At 39.1% G+C, this 13762-nt stretch overlaps 1 protein-coding gene across 1 annotated transcript in view; it reads right to left on the reverse strand.

Moving 5' to 3' along the window:
• Positions 1-5814: 5814 nt before the first annotated feature.
• HOMER2 (homer scaffold protein 2) overlaps positions 5815-13762 on the reverse strand; it is a 132994-nt gene continuing 125046 nt past the window's right edge. Inside the window, exons 8-9 of the mRNA XM_075897142.2 lie at positions 12994-13074; positions 5815-8341 (exon numbers count right to left, since the gene is read on the reverse strand). Of these exons, the coding sequence (XP_075753257.1) occupies positions 8153-8341; positions 12994-13074 (270 nt within the window). The 3' untranslated portion in view covers positions 5815-8152. The remainder of the gene's footprint in view (positions 8342-12993; positions 13075-13762) is intronic.

Below are 13762 nucleotides of genomic sequence, written 5' to 3' on the forward strand. Positions count from 1 at the left end.
CAAAAAGTATAAAGTCAAATTGCTTAGACATCACAAAATATTCCAATTACATAAGAAAATTTTTCTTAATCTAGCAGCATCAGACTCCAAATATTCTTCAGTCTGCAAGAGAACAGTTTTGGGAAATATACCTAAAATTCTGCAATACATTCGTTACTGTATATTTCACTCAAAGTGCGTTGTTACTGAGTACAGAACATGACATTTAAGACATTCAAACTTTCCAGATAACTGTCATTTATATCCTGAAAGGAATAGGAAATGTGGACACAAGCCTCAAATTGCAAGACTCTGAAAATGTGCAGTTCATTTCTGTATCAGTAAATGGTGGTTCTCTCCATTTTAAGGTGTATCTGGATCAGTAGCTTGTGGACTTACTATGCTGTGGTTGACTTTTTTTTTTTTTTTTAGTGGATTGTTTCACACTATTCACAAAGAGGGAGTTACTTTGCGGCTCTGTGTGTGTTTCAGCCTCTACGTCATGCCTATAATAAGATTACATGTTCTTTCTCCCACCTAGTAGGAAGTAGAGGCAAAAATAATTGCCAACACAGGCAGCATATGCAAAGCCTAGTGTTTTTCCCTGGCAAGCTGGACCTAAATTATGCTGCATGATTTCTGTTGTGACAGACTACAAATTTAGAGGCAGCTTCATTTAAATTTATCTGCAATTTGTTAATAAATGGGAAAATGTACAATTCAATCAGTACAGTAACCCCACTGTTATTTATGTGGATATAAAATTCATTTTATTTTCCTCTGTCCTCACATTCAGTTTACAGTATGCCAGATATTTTTGTATTTATAATTCATAACTATCACACAAACAGGGACAAAGTCAGATGTTTTGGCAGTTGTGTAGGGGATAACTGAGACTTTGGGCCCATAAGTAGGTATGGAAGACTTGTTTGAGATTGTGGGACGATCATGTTAGTTCACATTTCTGCTAAAACAGTCAGCAATGGAATAGTTCATGTTAACATCTAAATTGTCATCTGTAAAATTCACCAACAACAACTCATTGAGATGAATGGAGTAGTTCAACCCCTTGAAAGATTTTGTTTCAGGCTGACTGCAGACTCAGGAAGACAATATGGCATAACTTTACAAATCATTCCTGGTTTCCAGGCTTTTGCAACCATAAGGGCTAGAAACAGTTTAAGGGGAAAAAAGAGCTTGAATTCTGAAGCACAATTCTGAAACCCAGGGGGAAAATCCACAGCTGTGGAATCATGGAGCACAGAGCTGCTTTGAGAATAAGTAGGCAGACTCCACCAGGTTTCCTGGATAGTGAAGACAATAAACAGTCATGACGGCAAAAATCCAGGAATTCAGGGTAAACTCAGAGAATGTATACAATGAACAGAATTACTAGTCAACAACGTTACCTTCCTATGCAGTCCTGCTTCCATCTATAAGATTCCAGAAGTGCAACTTGTGCAGCCATATGGAAAAAGTAGACATGGGCTTACTTTGACTAGCAGTCAAGAGTGTTGGGAGCAAAGGCATATTTAGGCCTGACAGAAGCCCTCTGTGGATTTTAAGAATCTGTTCTGATACCATTTAACAGCGTAAGCATAAATAGAATTGTGTATGTGAAAAAAACTGCAGAACAATCATGTTTAGTGCTTTGTATGTGTGAGAAACTGCAGAGCAATCATGTTTGTAAAAATAAGAAAAAGTAACTGAAAAGCTAGAAAAGCCTGTTGAGAACGAACACTAAGCCTGTACTGATGGGGGTGGAGAGATTGTTTGAAAATGCGACGGACAGAGAACAAAAAGTTATAAATGCATTTGTGTAACAAAGGGAGGTTGAAGCTGCATCATTTCATGTTGAGTGTGACTGATGAAATTGTCCTGATGGACTTCCCACTCATAACTGATTGTTACGCAGGTTTTGCCTCAGTATTTGTTAGACACATCTGCTGAGCGAGTGAACCTCAATCCAGCAAGAATGCTGACCAAGATCTACTTTTGTATCTGCCTGTATTGAACAATAAAGGATTGAGTGTAAGGGCAAGCAGCAGCCCCAATATAGTACAGCAGTTAATTCTTAGGACCTCTCCATAAATAATGGCAATATTTCAAACAGACAGCAGTGAAGAACTGTAAAAACTCTTTATATTCCTTTTAATCCACTGAACAATGGTGGCTTAAGGAGCTTTATTCTAAATTTTAGACATGGAATCAAAAGTATATATTTTTAAAATACAGTCAGAAGGCATTACCCAGGCTAAATAAAATGTAGTAACCCTCCATCTCCAGACTTTATTTTCTGGGCATAGGAGGAAAGTGAGAGATTAAGAAAAATAAGAAATTTTGAATGATAAGAAGCTGTGAACGGGAGAAATGAAATCTGAAATCTTTACACAGAAGGCAGTTCTATTCTAGCGAAATCTCTGATTCAGGTGGCAAAGGAGATGCCAATATAAAAGGCTACAATGGCAGAAAACAAAAGAAAGACTCTTCCCCTGGGTCTTAGAGAAGGCCAATATATCATCTTTAAACAGTGGATGAAACATTGTTCTGAAAGTAAAGTCTACAAACCAAATGCTCCATAAACAAAACCCTAACAGGAAAGGGATCTGGTGGAAAGGCACTCTCCATAGAACTTCAGGAAGTGGAAAAGGCAGCCACTCGCACTCAGAGGGATGAGCACAAGACGCTATTAACAAGATATTCCACATAAAAGATCAAGTGATTTTGGCAGGATATTTCCTACCATTAGCCACTTTAGGGGAGAAACCCATGTCTACAAACTGAACCCTTACACTTTCTGAGCTAAGATTGAGTACACTTGCTGGAGAAAAACCATGTATTTTCCAATGTAAACCTAATCAAAGATAACTAACCAAATCAGATGGATGTGGAGAATTCATGTTTGGAAACTATTACTAATAAGCAAAACCAAATCTGCAGACTAAGTTATGGAGGCTGAAATTCTGGTTTCAGGACTGTTTGGACTCTGGTCCCTCTTTGGCCACATTGGGATTGTCCTGGAACAAATTAGAGCCCTGGAGGGGCAGGGTATAAAAGTCAATTCTGTTTGTGCAAGATTCACCCCTTGAATAAAAACCATGTTTGACCTTCCATGGCTATCCCCATATATAGCTCAGCAATCAGAAGGGGCATCACTGAGATGGACAGTAACTTTGCTATTTATGGAGCCGAGCGCTGAAGATATAAAAATCAGGAGAGATGGACCAGCACTAATGGAACAGCATTGGTTGTTGTTTTTTTTAAGTGCTGCATTAGTAGCACTTTCCTGTAAACAGCATACAAAAGTAAAAAGAGTAGTCAGGGAATCATCAGAGATCACCATCTTTGAGAACTCCCATATTTCCATTGCAACTTTAATATGAAATACTCTAGGCATAATTGAGATATGACTAGGCCATTGACAAACAAACCCATTCTCAAGATGCAAACACCTTGAAAAAACATGATCGAAGGTCGCACTGTTGTGTTCAGGTAATCTCTTCAAAATATCCACCTTGTACCCTGACAGTGACATGTTTTTTTCAATGGAAGGCAGCCTCCAGGAAGTTATAGATTTCAGAGATTCTGAATAAGACTCTCTAGTCACGTTCCCTATGCAGGAATTCACCCTCGCGTATCATCAAGTTTTCATCCTGCAAGAGCAGAGCCACAGAATCATCTTTCCCCCAAAACAAAGTGAAGCATGGGGCAAAGGGCTGGAAGGGATGCTTAGAAGTTGGACTGAGCCGAGAATCAAGGAGGGCAGAAGGAATGGCTGTGGTCGTGAAAAGAAAATAAGATGCAGGACTGACTGGGCAGCGTATTCTGTCTAAGGCAGGCAGGCACTAAAAGGACATCAGATAATGGGTGAAGGATTATGAACAAGTCTCTTATGGTAACCAGTCAAGCTTAAGAGCTAAGGAGGAATCTCTATGGCAGAAAGACCACTGAGAGCTCTCCAAGTAGCTCAGATAGCATGGCAGAAATGAAACAGAAAAAGCTGAGTGTAAACCTGTTACTGAAGACCATGCAAGGGGAAAACCAATTACAACTTGAGGGAGAATTCAGCAGTTGTCACTCCAGAAATAGAGGGCCTGACTTCTAAGGGCCCAATACCTACTGAAGGATGAAGGTGACTAGAGAAAGCATTGCTTAATCTTTACTACCACCATGCCCACAAAGAGAGTGCTTGGTTTCCCAAGGTCCTGCATTCACAGTTTGCTGGAGGAAGGGGAGAGAGGAAAGGTTTTTGTACCACATCAAGTCCCTCAAGAGCTAAATAAGATTTACATATCTGACATTGTGAGCTGACTGGTGGGCTGCAACAGAGCTTCAGTTATAAATAAAATAATTTTTACTATCATTTTTCATGCTAGGAACTCAATGCAGTTTACCAACATGGATTTATCCTCACAGCCATCCTGTGACATAGGTATGTGTCAACCACTCAATGACAGAACCTGCCTGGTAGGGATCAAGACACAAAGCAGAAAAGCTTGTAGGTATGCAAGAGACAGAGGTATTCACTTTCTTTGGACTGGGAGCCTGCAACATTTCTTCCAATCATCTCCTCTAATTTCTAAGAGAAGACAAGTGGCAAAGGTGAGAGAAGACCAATGTGCTGCATAACCCTTACAGATAAACAGGGCTCTGAAGTCCAGGGCCTAGTATTTCCATTTTGTTACAGAGAATTAAGAGAGAAGACATTAATTAGACTGGGTTTTCACTTTAGTGCAGGAGGGAGGCAGTCAGAATCCCTGAGCCTGCAAGTTGTATGTGGAGGTTCCTCGAGTCTCAACCACTTAAGAATTGACTACACCTGCCACAGGAAGGAAGGAACATGAACACTGCAGTCCTGACTACAGGAGAGAGAACAGGGATTGCTTGAAGAGTATCCACCTTATTCCTCTGGTTGCTCAGACTTGTGCAGAATAAATGGAAGGTCCAAAAATAAATACTTTCCTTTCTAGACTCTGCCGCCACACCTTTTCCTCTTATCCTTATTTCTTCTTTAGGAGGCCTTGTGTAGATCAGAAAATTGCCCAAGTTTTACTTAGTCAGTTTTTAAACTAAATTTAGTTTAAAAAATGCAAACCTGTGTGTGGACCCTTTTATTTTAGTTTAAAGGGTGGCTTATTTCATTTATCTTAATCTGATTCCTAAATGGTTTAAAATAAACTGAAATAACCAGATTAACCAAAATAAATCTGGATTAAACCAAAATAAGAGTGTTTGCACAGCCCTTTGCACCTATTTTTCAAAATCACACCTTAGGTAAATTGATACAACTCTCATGCAGACAAGGTCTAAGTAAAAATGGGGAGGAAAGCAAAAGAAACAGAAGATTAAGCAAGGTTCTCAGTGTGACTGAGGTAAACACATTACAGGCAGTCCCCGGGTTACGTACAAGATAGGGACTGTAGGTTTGTTCTTAAGTTGAATCTGTATGTAAGTCGGAACTGGCGTCCAGATTCAGCCACTGCTGAAACTGACCAGCGGCTGACTACAGGAAGCCCGAGGCAGAGTTGCTCTGCCCCAGGCTTCCTGGAATCAGCCTCTGATCAGTTTCAACAGGCTGAATCTGGACGCCAGTTCTTACATACAGATTCAATTTAAGAACCCCAGGTGCCCCCAAGTCAGCTGCTGCTGAAACTGATCAGCGGCTGATTCCAGGAAGACTGGGGCAGAGCAACTCTGCCTCGGGCTTCCTGTAGTCAGCGCTGGTCAGTTTCAGCAGCAGCTGACATGGGGATGCCTGGGGCAGAGCAGCTTGGGTGCTGCCGGGTTGGTCCAGTAGCGCCCAGAGCGACGCTACGGGACCAACCGGCAGCGCCCCAGCTGCTGTACCACAGGCGTCTGGAGCAAAGCCGCGGAGCACGGGGGCAGCGGGACAGCCCAGACGCGCCGCTGCTGTCCCGCTGCCAGCGTCCTCAGAGGCTTTGCTTCCCGTCTCCCTGGTCTGCTGGTCTCCAGCAGACCAGGGAGACAGGCAGCAAACCCCGTTCGTAACTCGGGGACTGCCTGTATTGGAAAGTACTATGGGGAACCTGGCAATGTATGCTGTTTGTGATTGACAGTTGTTTTAGTTCCCTGCTTTCCCAGTTGGTGCTGCTAACCTTAAGAGTACAGTGAACTATGTAGATGCAAACCAAATACTAAAATTATTTGTTTAGAAAATACTCTGTTTCCTTTATCATTCTCACTTTTGTGTAGTGTGATCACATTATCTAAGCCCACATTACGTACCATGTGTATATTCTACACTGGCAAAAGCTTATTTTCACATGCCAACATTCTATATTATGTGTCTAGATACCTGATTTTTTTTAAATATAATACAGGCACTCTGCAACAATTTTTATAAAGACCATCATAAACCTAAATGGCCCAGCTTCATAATGTCAGTTGTATAAAAGGATTATAAAGCATACATACAAAAAAGGCAAGGCTAGATAGACAAGATTTCAGCAGAAGAGGAGATCTAAAATTAAAGAATTATTGCAGATAGAGTATCTCTACAGACTTCCAGCGTCTGATTATAATATGTATGCAAAGGTATTCAATGTACTATTCACTTACCTTATCAAAATGATTTTAAAAAATCCTTGATTATAGCTTTACTAAGGATTAGAAATATGTGAAATTAATGTTATGACATGGTCATATTATTTCATCCTGTTGGAACACAATAATTTCCCACTTCAGTGGCCTTTGCCAGATTTAAAAAAAAAAAAAAATAATACCATCAATATGTCAGACATAAACAGAACTTCTTGCCTAAATTCTATTTGCATGGGAATTCAGAATAACTTTATAGCAGGTTGTCTCTTAGTTTTTTAAAAACAAAAAACTCTTGAAGGTAGTTATATAGACAAAAGCTGAGTGACTGAATTCTGCTGTTGCTGTGTATGTCACTGCCTGTAGTGAAGTAAGCTTGCTTCTTATTCTTGTGGTCCTAGAATCGCATCCATTCTCTTGCTTTACTCAGAATGTGTTTAGAGCTGCTGAATAATCAAATACAAGTTACAATGTGTTTCTGCAATGCCTTTCGTCTTGTTAGTCTAAGTGGGCAATTTGGTGTCTAACTCATGCCCTTGAACAGGTTGTAAAATCGACATGTATACTTCAAAGAAAAGGGTTTTGCTTTCATGTTAACTCAACCCTGGATGTCTCCTGAACAGAAACTTGCATTTGTACAAAACCATCCCCAGTGGTTCTGTGAAATGAACTCATGGTTTTTTAGATTAACTTCTCTGAAATCACTTCAGCAGATATCACAGCACATATTAAGTTACACAGATAATTAGAGGGCACAGATGTAAATGTGCAACAATAACCTATCCTTATTGACGTAGATCTGATCCCAGGAAAAGTGTGGTTTTTTTTTTTCAAATATGTAATGATTTACTTAATTATATGAATGTAAACTCTAGGGGTGAGGAAAAAGATGCTCTTGTTAAATGAGACAAGTTGTCATCAGCTGTTGTATTTCAAATCAATAAATAAGAGAGCTGAGACAATCTGTAATGTTGCAGTCAAAGTGCTATATGTGCACATACATTTACATGGTAAACCCCATATCAAAGGTCACAGGAGTATAAACATGTTGGTTTCTTTCTGCAAATTTGATTTGATTTAGGCTTTATTGATTTGTTCCTAATATCTACTTAGAACGATTCGCTACACTTGACTGCAGCTCAGACACATTTTACCAAACTGCATTGCACACGGCAGAAGCCCCCTCTAATCTTAACTTCACTATACTCAACAACAAAAATACAATTGCATGTTGCTAGGAATATTGATAGTCAGGACTAGAAAATACTTGTTTTCTGTTTCTATGGTTGCAACAGCCCTTAAGAAAGATATAAATTTCCCTGCAACAACTAACTGCATATTCATTTAAGGTAGATCTAGTTCCAGATTCCTGAGCCAGAATCCTCCACCTGTTCACTAACCCACAAAGCCAGAGCTGCATACAAATCATTTCTCTTCTCAACAGAATTCAATGAGCAGCACAACTGGTTTGAAAAAAAACACAGCAAATTTTCAGCCTGTATATACAAACACAATGCAAACAAGTGGAACATTCTAGTCATATTTTGTAAACACACATTTGGGATCAATGGAACACCAAACATTCAGGCCCTAGATTACAAAACTATGTCGTCATCTAGTTGTCAGCTCCCAGTTTAGACAGTCCTTGTCGGAAATCATGTAGTTCATCTATCTTCCCATCTAGTACGTCTAAAAAATTCTTTAATTCAGTTTTAAGGTTGTTCTGTCTCTGTTTGTTCTCTTCAACATTTGTCCTTAGCGTTCTCACTTTCTCCTCAAGCTCTCTGTTCTTTCTTTCAGCAGTCTTAAAAAAAAAAAAAAATTGAAAAGAAAAGAAAAAGAAAAAATAGCATGAATCTATAAGACAAATGAACAATATTTACTAGGGCAAAGCAAGAATGTCTCACAGACTTCAAACATTTTGCTTTGACTTATTAGTCTGCCTAATACAAGCACCTCTAGAAGCAATTTTGACATGATAGGGCTACATTTGTTTTAATCTGACTAATGCAGGGAAGAATACAGATTAAGTAGAAAAGATGCTTTGCATTAGATTTTGTCATTTGGTTGATATCTTTAATTTTGTAACTCTAGCAATATATGCACAGCCATATATGCATAATTTAAATCCAGCTGAATTTAGTTTCTCTGCCACGTTCTCTCTGGTAGTGTAGCTTTGAAAAGTAAGCTTTTACAAAACATTGCCTGAGACATAACATTGCTTTATTAAGTTCTGCAAGATCTCTTTTGAACTACTTGAGTTATACTTTGGCTGAATATTTAAGCATATTGTCATAGTTGAAAACAATGTTCCCCACTTGGGATGTGAGCTATCATGTAATTGAATAGTCGTGTAACCTCATGAAATTTTAGTGGTTACATGACTATTTGATAATCTCAAGGGGCAGGGCCTGTGCGTTTCCAGCACTACTCCCAGGGAGCCCCTGGCACCAGCTTCTGCCTACCCTTCTCCCACTCTACTGCCTCTGTAGGAGCTAGCAAGCAGGGGGCAGGCAGGTCTGCGGAGCCAGCACGTGCAGAGAGCTGGCTTGAAAGAGGGCTCTCTGTGCATATCTGCTCCCATCTGTCCCCCTCACCATCTGCGATGCTGCCTCTATCAGAGGCAGCAGCACGGGGGTTGGAGGGACAGGCAGATCTGGTGCTTGTGGGGAGCCTGCTTAAAGCCAGCTCCTCACGGGCACCAGTTACCCACTCTCCGCCTTGCTGCCTCTGATACAGAAGTGGGGCAGGGGAGGTGGGAAGAGTGTGTGTAGTCGACAAGATTAACATAAGCTCAGGCTTATCAGTTATTTGTATAGTCAACTACACACTGACACCCCTAGTCCCCCCACTGCAGTTTGCTCTAGTAAGTGTATTTTCTTAGAAACCCATTTCTCATTTCATGAGTTTTTCTCTGCTTTTCCTCATTTCACAATAGTGTAAATGACAATGGTTAGACAGGCTTACTTTTGCTTATCAGACTGACTGTTATCTCACTGTTTCCTTGTGTTTACCCCATTTGTTAGTGGCATCCTTTGGTTAGTCATGTGTGGAGCATGTGATTTGGTTCAAGAGACAATGATCGCTAAATCACTAATAGTCATCATACTACAACCAAACTTAACATCCTTGTACAAGGACACAGAAACTAGGAGTTCAGGGGGTGTAGTAGCATATACAAAATTTACAGTTTTGTTCAGTGGCTTTCAGCATGCCTACTATAAAAACTTTTCTAATGACACTGTCCTTGTAGGATGGAAAAAAACCTGCAAAATCTCACTACAGTAACATTTAATTATAAAAGGAAATGACACAAAATTAGTACGCTTGTGAGATATAAATTAAAAGGAAGCTGTCACACGCTTTAAATGCCTGCAAGCAGCACGGGGACTATTTAAAAACACTACATTAGCGACTCTGACAACATGTACAAATCAAAAGACGACAATAAAAGGATCAAAAGGATGCCACCAGGGCTCAAAGCACAGTAATGGAGGCTGCAAAAAGACATCCTTTAAAATTTGGAAGTCAAATCCTACTGAGGGTAACAGGAAGGCAGGAGAAGGGCAAGAGTATAAAAAGGCAGGTCAAGAAAGCATTTGAGGAACAATTTGCAAAAGATGCAAAAAGAGTAAGAATTTTTTAAGTACATCAGAAATAGGAAGCCTGGGGCCACTGGACAATCAAGGTGTTAATAGAGCACTCAGGGAAAACAAGGTCACTGAAGAGAAGCTAAATGAATGCTTTTAGTCCATCTTTGCTGCACAGGATGTGGGGGAGACACTCACACCAGAGCTATCCTTTTTGGAACAGATTTGAAGAACTGTCCCACAATGATGTGTTAGTAGAAGAGATTTTAAAACAAACTGATACATTGAATAGTAATAAGTCACCAGGACTAGATGGTATTCATCCAAGAGTTTGGAAGGAACTCGAATATGAAATTGCAGATCTACTAATAGTAGTATATAACTTATTGCTGAAAAAAGGCCTCTGTACCAGATAACTGGGAAGTAGGTATTGTAACATCAATTATTACACAGGGTTCCGGAGTCAACGTTTACAATTATAGGCTAGGCAGCCTAACTTCAATTCCAGGGAAATCAACTGAATCTACAGTAAAGAACAGAATTACCAGACAAGCAGATTAACAAGATTTGTTAGGGAAGAATCCACACGGCTTTTTCTTTTTTTTTTTAAAAAGTGAAGACATGCCTCACCAATATAATAGAGCTCTTAGAGGGAATCAACAAGCATGTGGACAAGGCTGATACAATGAATATAATGTACTTGAATTATCATAAAGCCATTGACAAGGTCCCTTACAGGAAATTATCATGGATCAGTAACTGATTAAAAGACAAGAAGCAAAGGGTAGGAATAAGAGTAAGTTTTCACAGTGGAGAAAGGTAAACAACAGGGTCCCTAAAGGATCTGTCCTGGGACTTGTGCTGCTCCATATAACCATTGGTGACCTGGAAAAAGGGGTGAACAAGGATATGACAAATTTCATAGAGGATACAAAATTATTCAAGATAGTTCAGTCCAAAGCAGACTGTGAAGAGCTACAGGAAGATTTCACAAAACTGGGTGAGTGGACAACAAAGCTGCAGATGAAAATCAACACTAATAAATGAAAAGTAATGCACAATGAAAAATATAATCTCAACTGTACATAAATAAGTCCTAAATTAGTGGTCACACTTAAGAAAAATCTTGGAGTCACTGAAAATTTCCATTCAATGAGCAACAGTGGTCAAAAAGGCTAATAAAATATTAGGATTTACCTATATTAGGAAACTGATAGAAAACATGGCAGAAAATATCATAGTGCCACTATCCAGATCTATGGTGAGTCCACAACTTGTGGACTGTGTCCAGTTCTGTTTGTCCAATTTCATAAAGGATATAGTGGGACTGGAAAAATTTCAGAGAAGGGCAACAAAGATGATGAAGCATATGGAGAAGCTTCCATATGAGGAAAAACTAAACAAATTAAGACTGTTCAGCTTTAAAAAAAAAAAAATGACTAGGAGGCCTATAAAAATGAATAATGTGGAAAAAGTGAATAGAGAAGGTTATTTATCCCCTTCCCACAATGCAAAACAGAGGCTACATCTACACAGCTTCCCTCTTCTGCAAAAGCTTATTGAAAGGAAGTGCAGATTAGCATATTGCCACGCTTCATTTGCATAATTAATTAAGTCGATTTTGTGCAAGAGGTTTTTGTGCAAAAAGGCATTGTATAGACAGCGCCTTTGTATGCAAAAACAGCTCCTAATTATGCAAATGAAGTGTAGCAATATGCTAATCCATGCTTCATTTGCATAGGCTTTTGTGGAAGAGGGAAGTGTGTAGACATAGCCATAGTGTCATCTATAAACAATGCAATACAAACAAGGAGGAAGTACTCCCCGTTCCTCACACAATTAACCTGTGGAACTCATAGCTGCATTCAAAAAAGAAACAGGTAAGTTCAAGGAGTGTGTGTCCATCAATGGCCATTAGCCAAGATGTTCAGGGATGCAACCCCATATTTGGGCAATCCTAAACCTCTGTTGGAAGAGGACGACAGTTAGATAATTCCTGCTGGCCTGTTCTGTGCACATTCCCTGAAACGCCAGAACTGACCATTGTTGGAGACCATGTACAGAGCTAGAAAAGCCATTGCAGTTCTTATACACCTGTTGTCTGAATTCATACTTTTATTGCACAGGGTAGGGACTATCTCTGTGTTCTTTGTTAGTAAAGTAGATACCTCGGTGAAGACTGATCCATGACAGGGACCACCCTCACGTCCAAATTCTTGAATGAGTCATTTTGATATATACAGAGTTCTAAAGCTTTAAAACCAACCAGATTAAAATATTTTGGTGATATTTAGTAAATATTAGCCTAAAAATATAGACAACATATTGTATTTAATAAGATGACCCACCTTTTTGTTTAAACTTCTCACCCATGTTATGTAACTAGCTTTTTTTCAACTAGTACTTTTTCTTCTTTTCTCTCTTTTATAACAATTAGCTTTAGCTTTCATCATAATGTTAAACTGAGTTGAATACTCAAGAAGGCCACTTGAAAGGAGACTGGTAAATGTTTGGCAAACTCTGTATGTGAAGCAGTCACTTCTAGTAGCACTGCATATGAAACAAGGCAAAGAAAGGGCAGCATAAATGCTGGATATAGACTATGCTGGAATCTGCCAGGTGACAGTTGCAATATGATCCCAGTAACAACTTCTTCAGATAACCAGGCAGAGACAGGAAGGATCTATAATTACTTCTAATTTGGGAGCAGCCACAGTACATTTTGCATGTAATCAGCACTCACTTTTATTAATTGGGGGTCTCTTATCTTTATCAGTAAAGGTACAAACAGGAAAAAATATATAAACATGAGAAATATATATTTCCTTTCCACAGTGTTGAGATTAATTTATTTGCTGAACAGTACCTGTAATTTCTGAGATACAGATTCACATTCTGACATTAGCTGGGGTATAATTTCACCCTGTTTTCGAAGATCCTCCAATTCCTATAAAAAAGCCAACATGAAAATTAAAACAAGCTTCAGTTTTAAAATAAAGTAATTTGAAACTGTGAAATAACTTTGTACAAGTACATCATATGCCACACACCACTGGGACTTAAAAGAACTGAAAATGTTTTGACTTTATAATAGGCAGTTTTTACTTTATTAAATTAAATAAAATAATATTCATTTTTGCACTACACTGAATTAATTATTGCTTGACTACATGGTTATACACCCAAGCATAATCTAATCTCCAGCTAGTTATATTTAAGAATTCTCACTACACATGGACACATTCAATGAGAGAGACACATCTGAAACACAGTAATGCTAGAGAGACCTATGGGTGATAGCACACAGCAAATTAGATACAAGTTAGCAATGATACATGGCAGCAAAAAAGGTCACTGGATTTTTTAGCTGCATCTATAATATCTCACAGCACAGAAATAACAGACTTTGAGCAACACCACCTGGGATGCCGTATTCAATTCTCAGCGTCACATTCCCAAAATGGTATGAACAAACAGAAGGGAGTTAGAAATGAGCAATGAGACAAATAGGTGGCTGGATTTAAGAGGAAAGCTTTAAAAAGTTTGTAGTTCTGCTAATAGCAAAGGCAGTGGTGACTTGGAGAACGTATTTGAAAACTGTAAATTACCAAGGGCCAAATAATTCCCTGCAGCCT

Source organism: Pelodiscus sinensis, chromosome 14 (assembly GCF_052426305.1).
Source record: "Pelodiscus sinensis isolate ZL-2025 chromosome 14, ASM5242630v1, whole genome shotgun sequence".
Taxonomy (NCBI): domain Eukaryota; kingdom Metazoa; phylum Chordata; order Testudines; family Trionychidae; genus Pelodiscus; species Pelodiscus sinensis.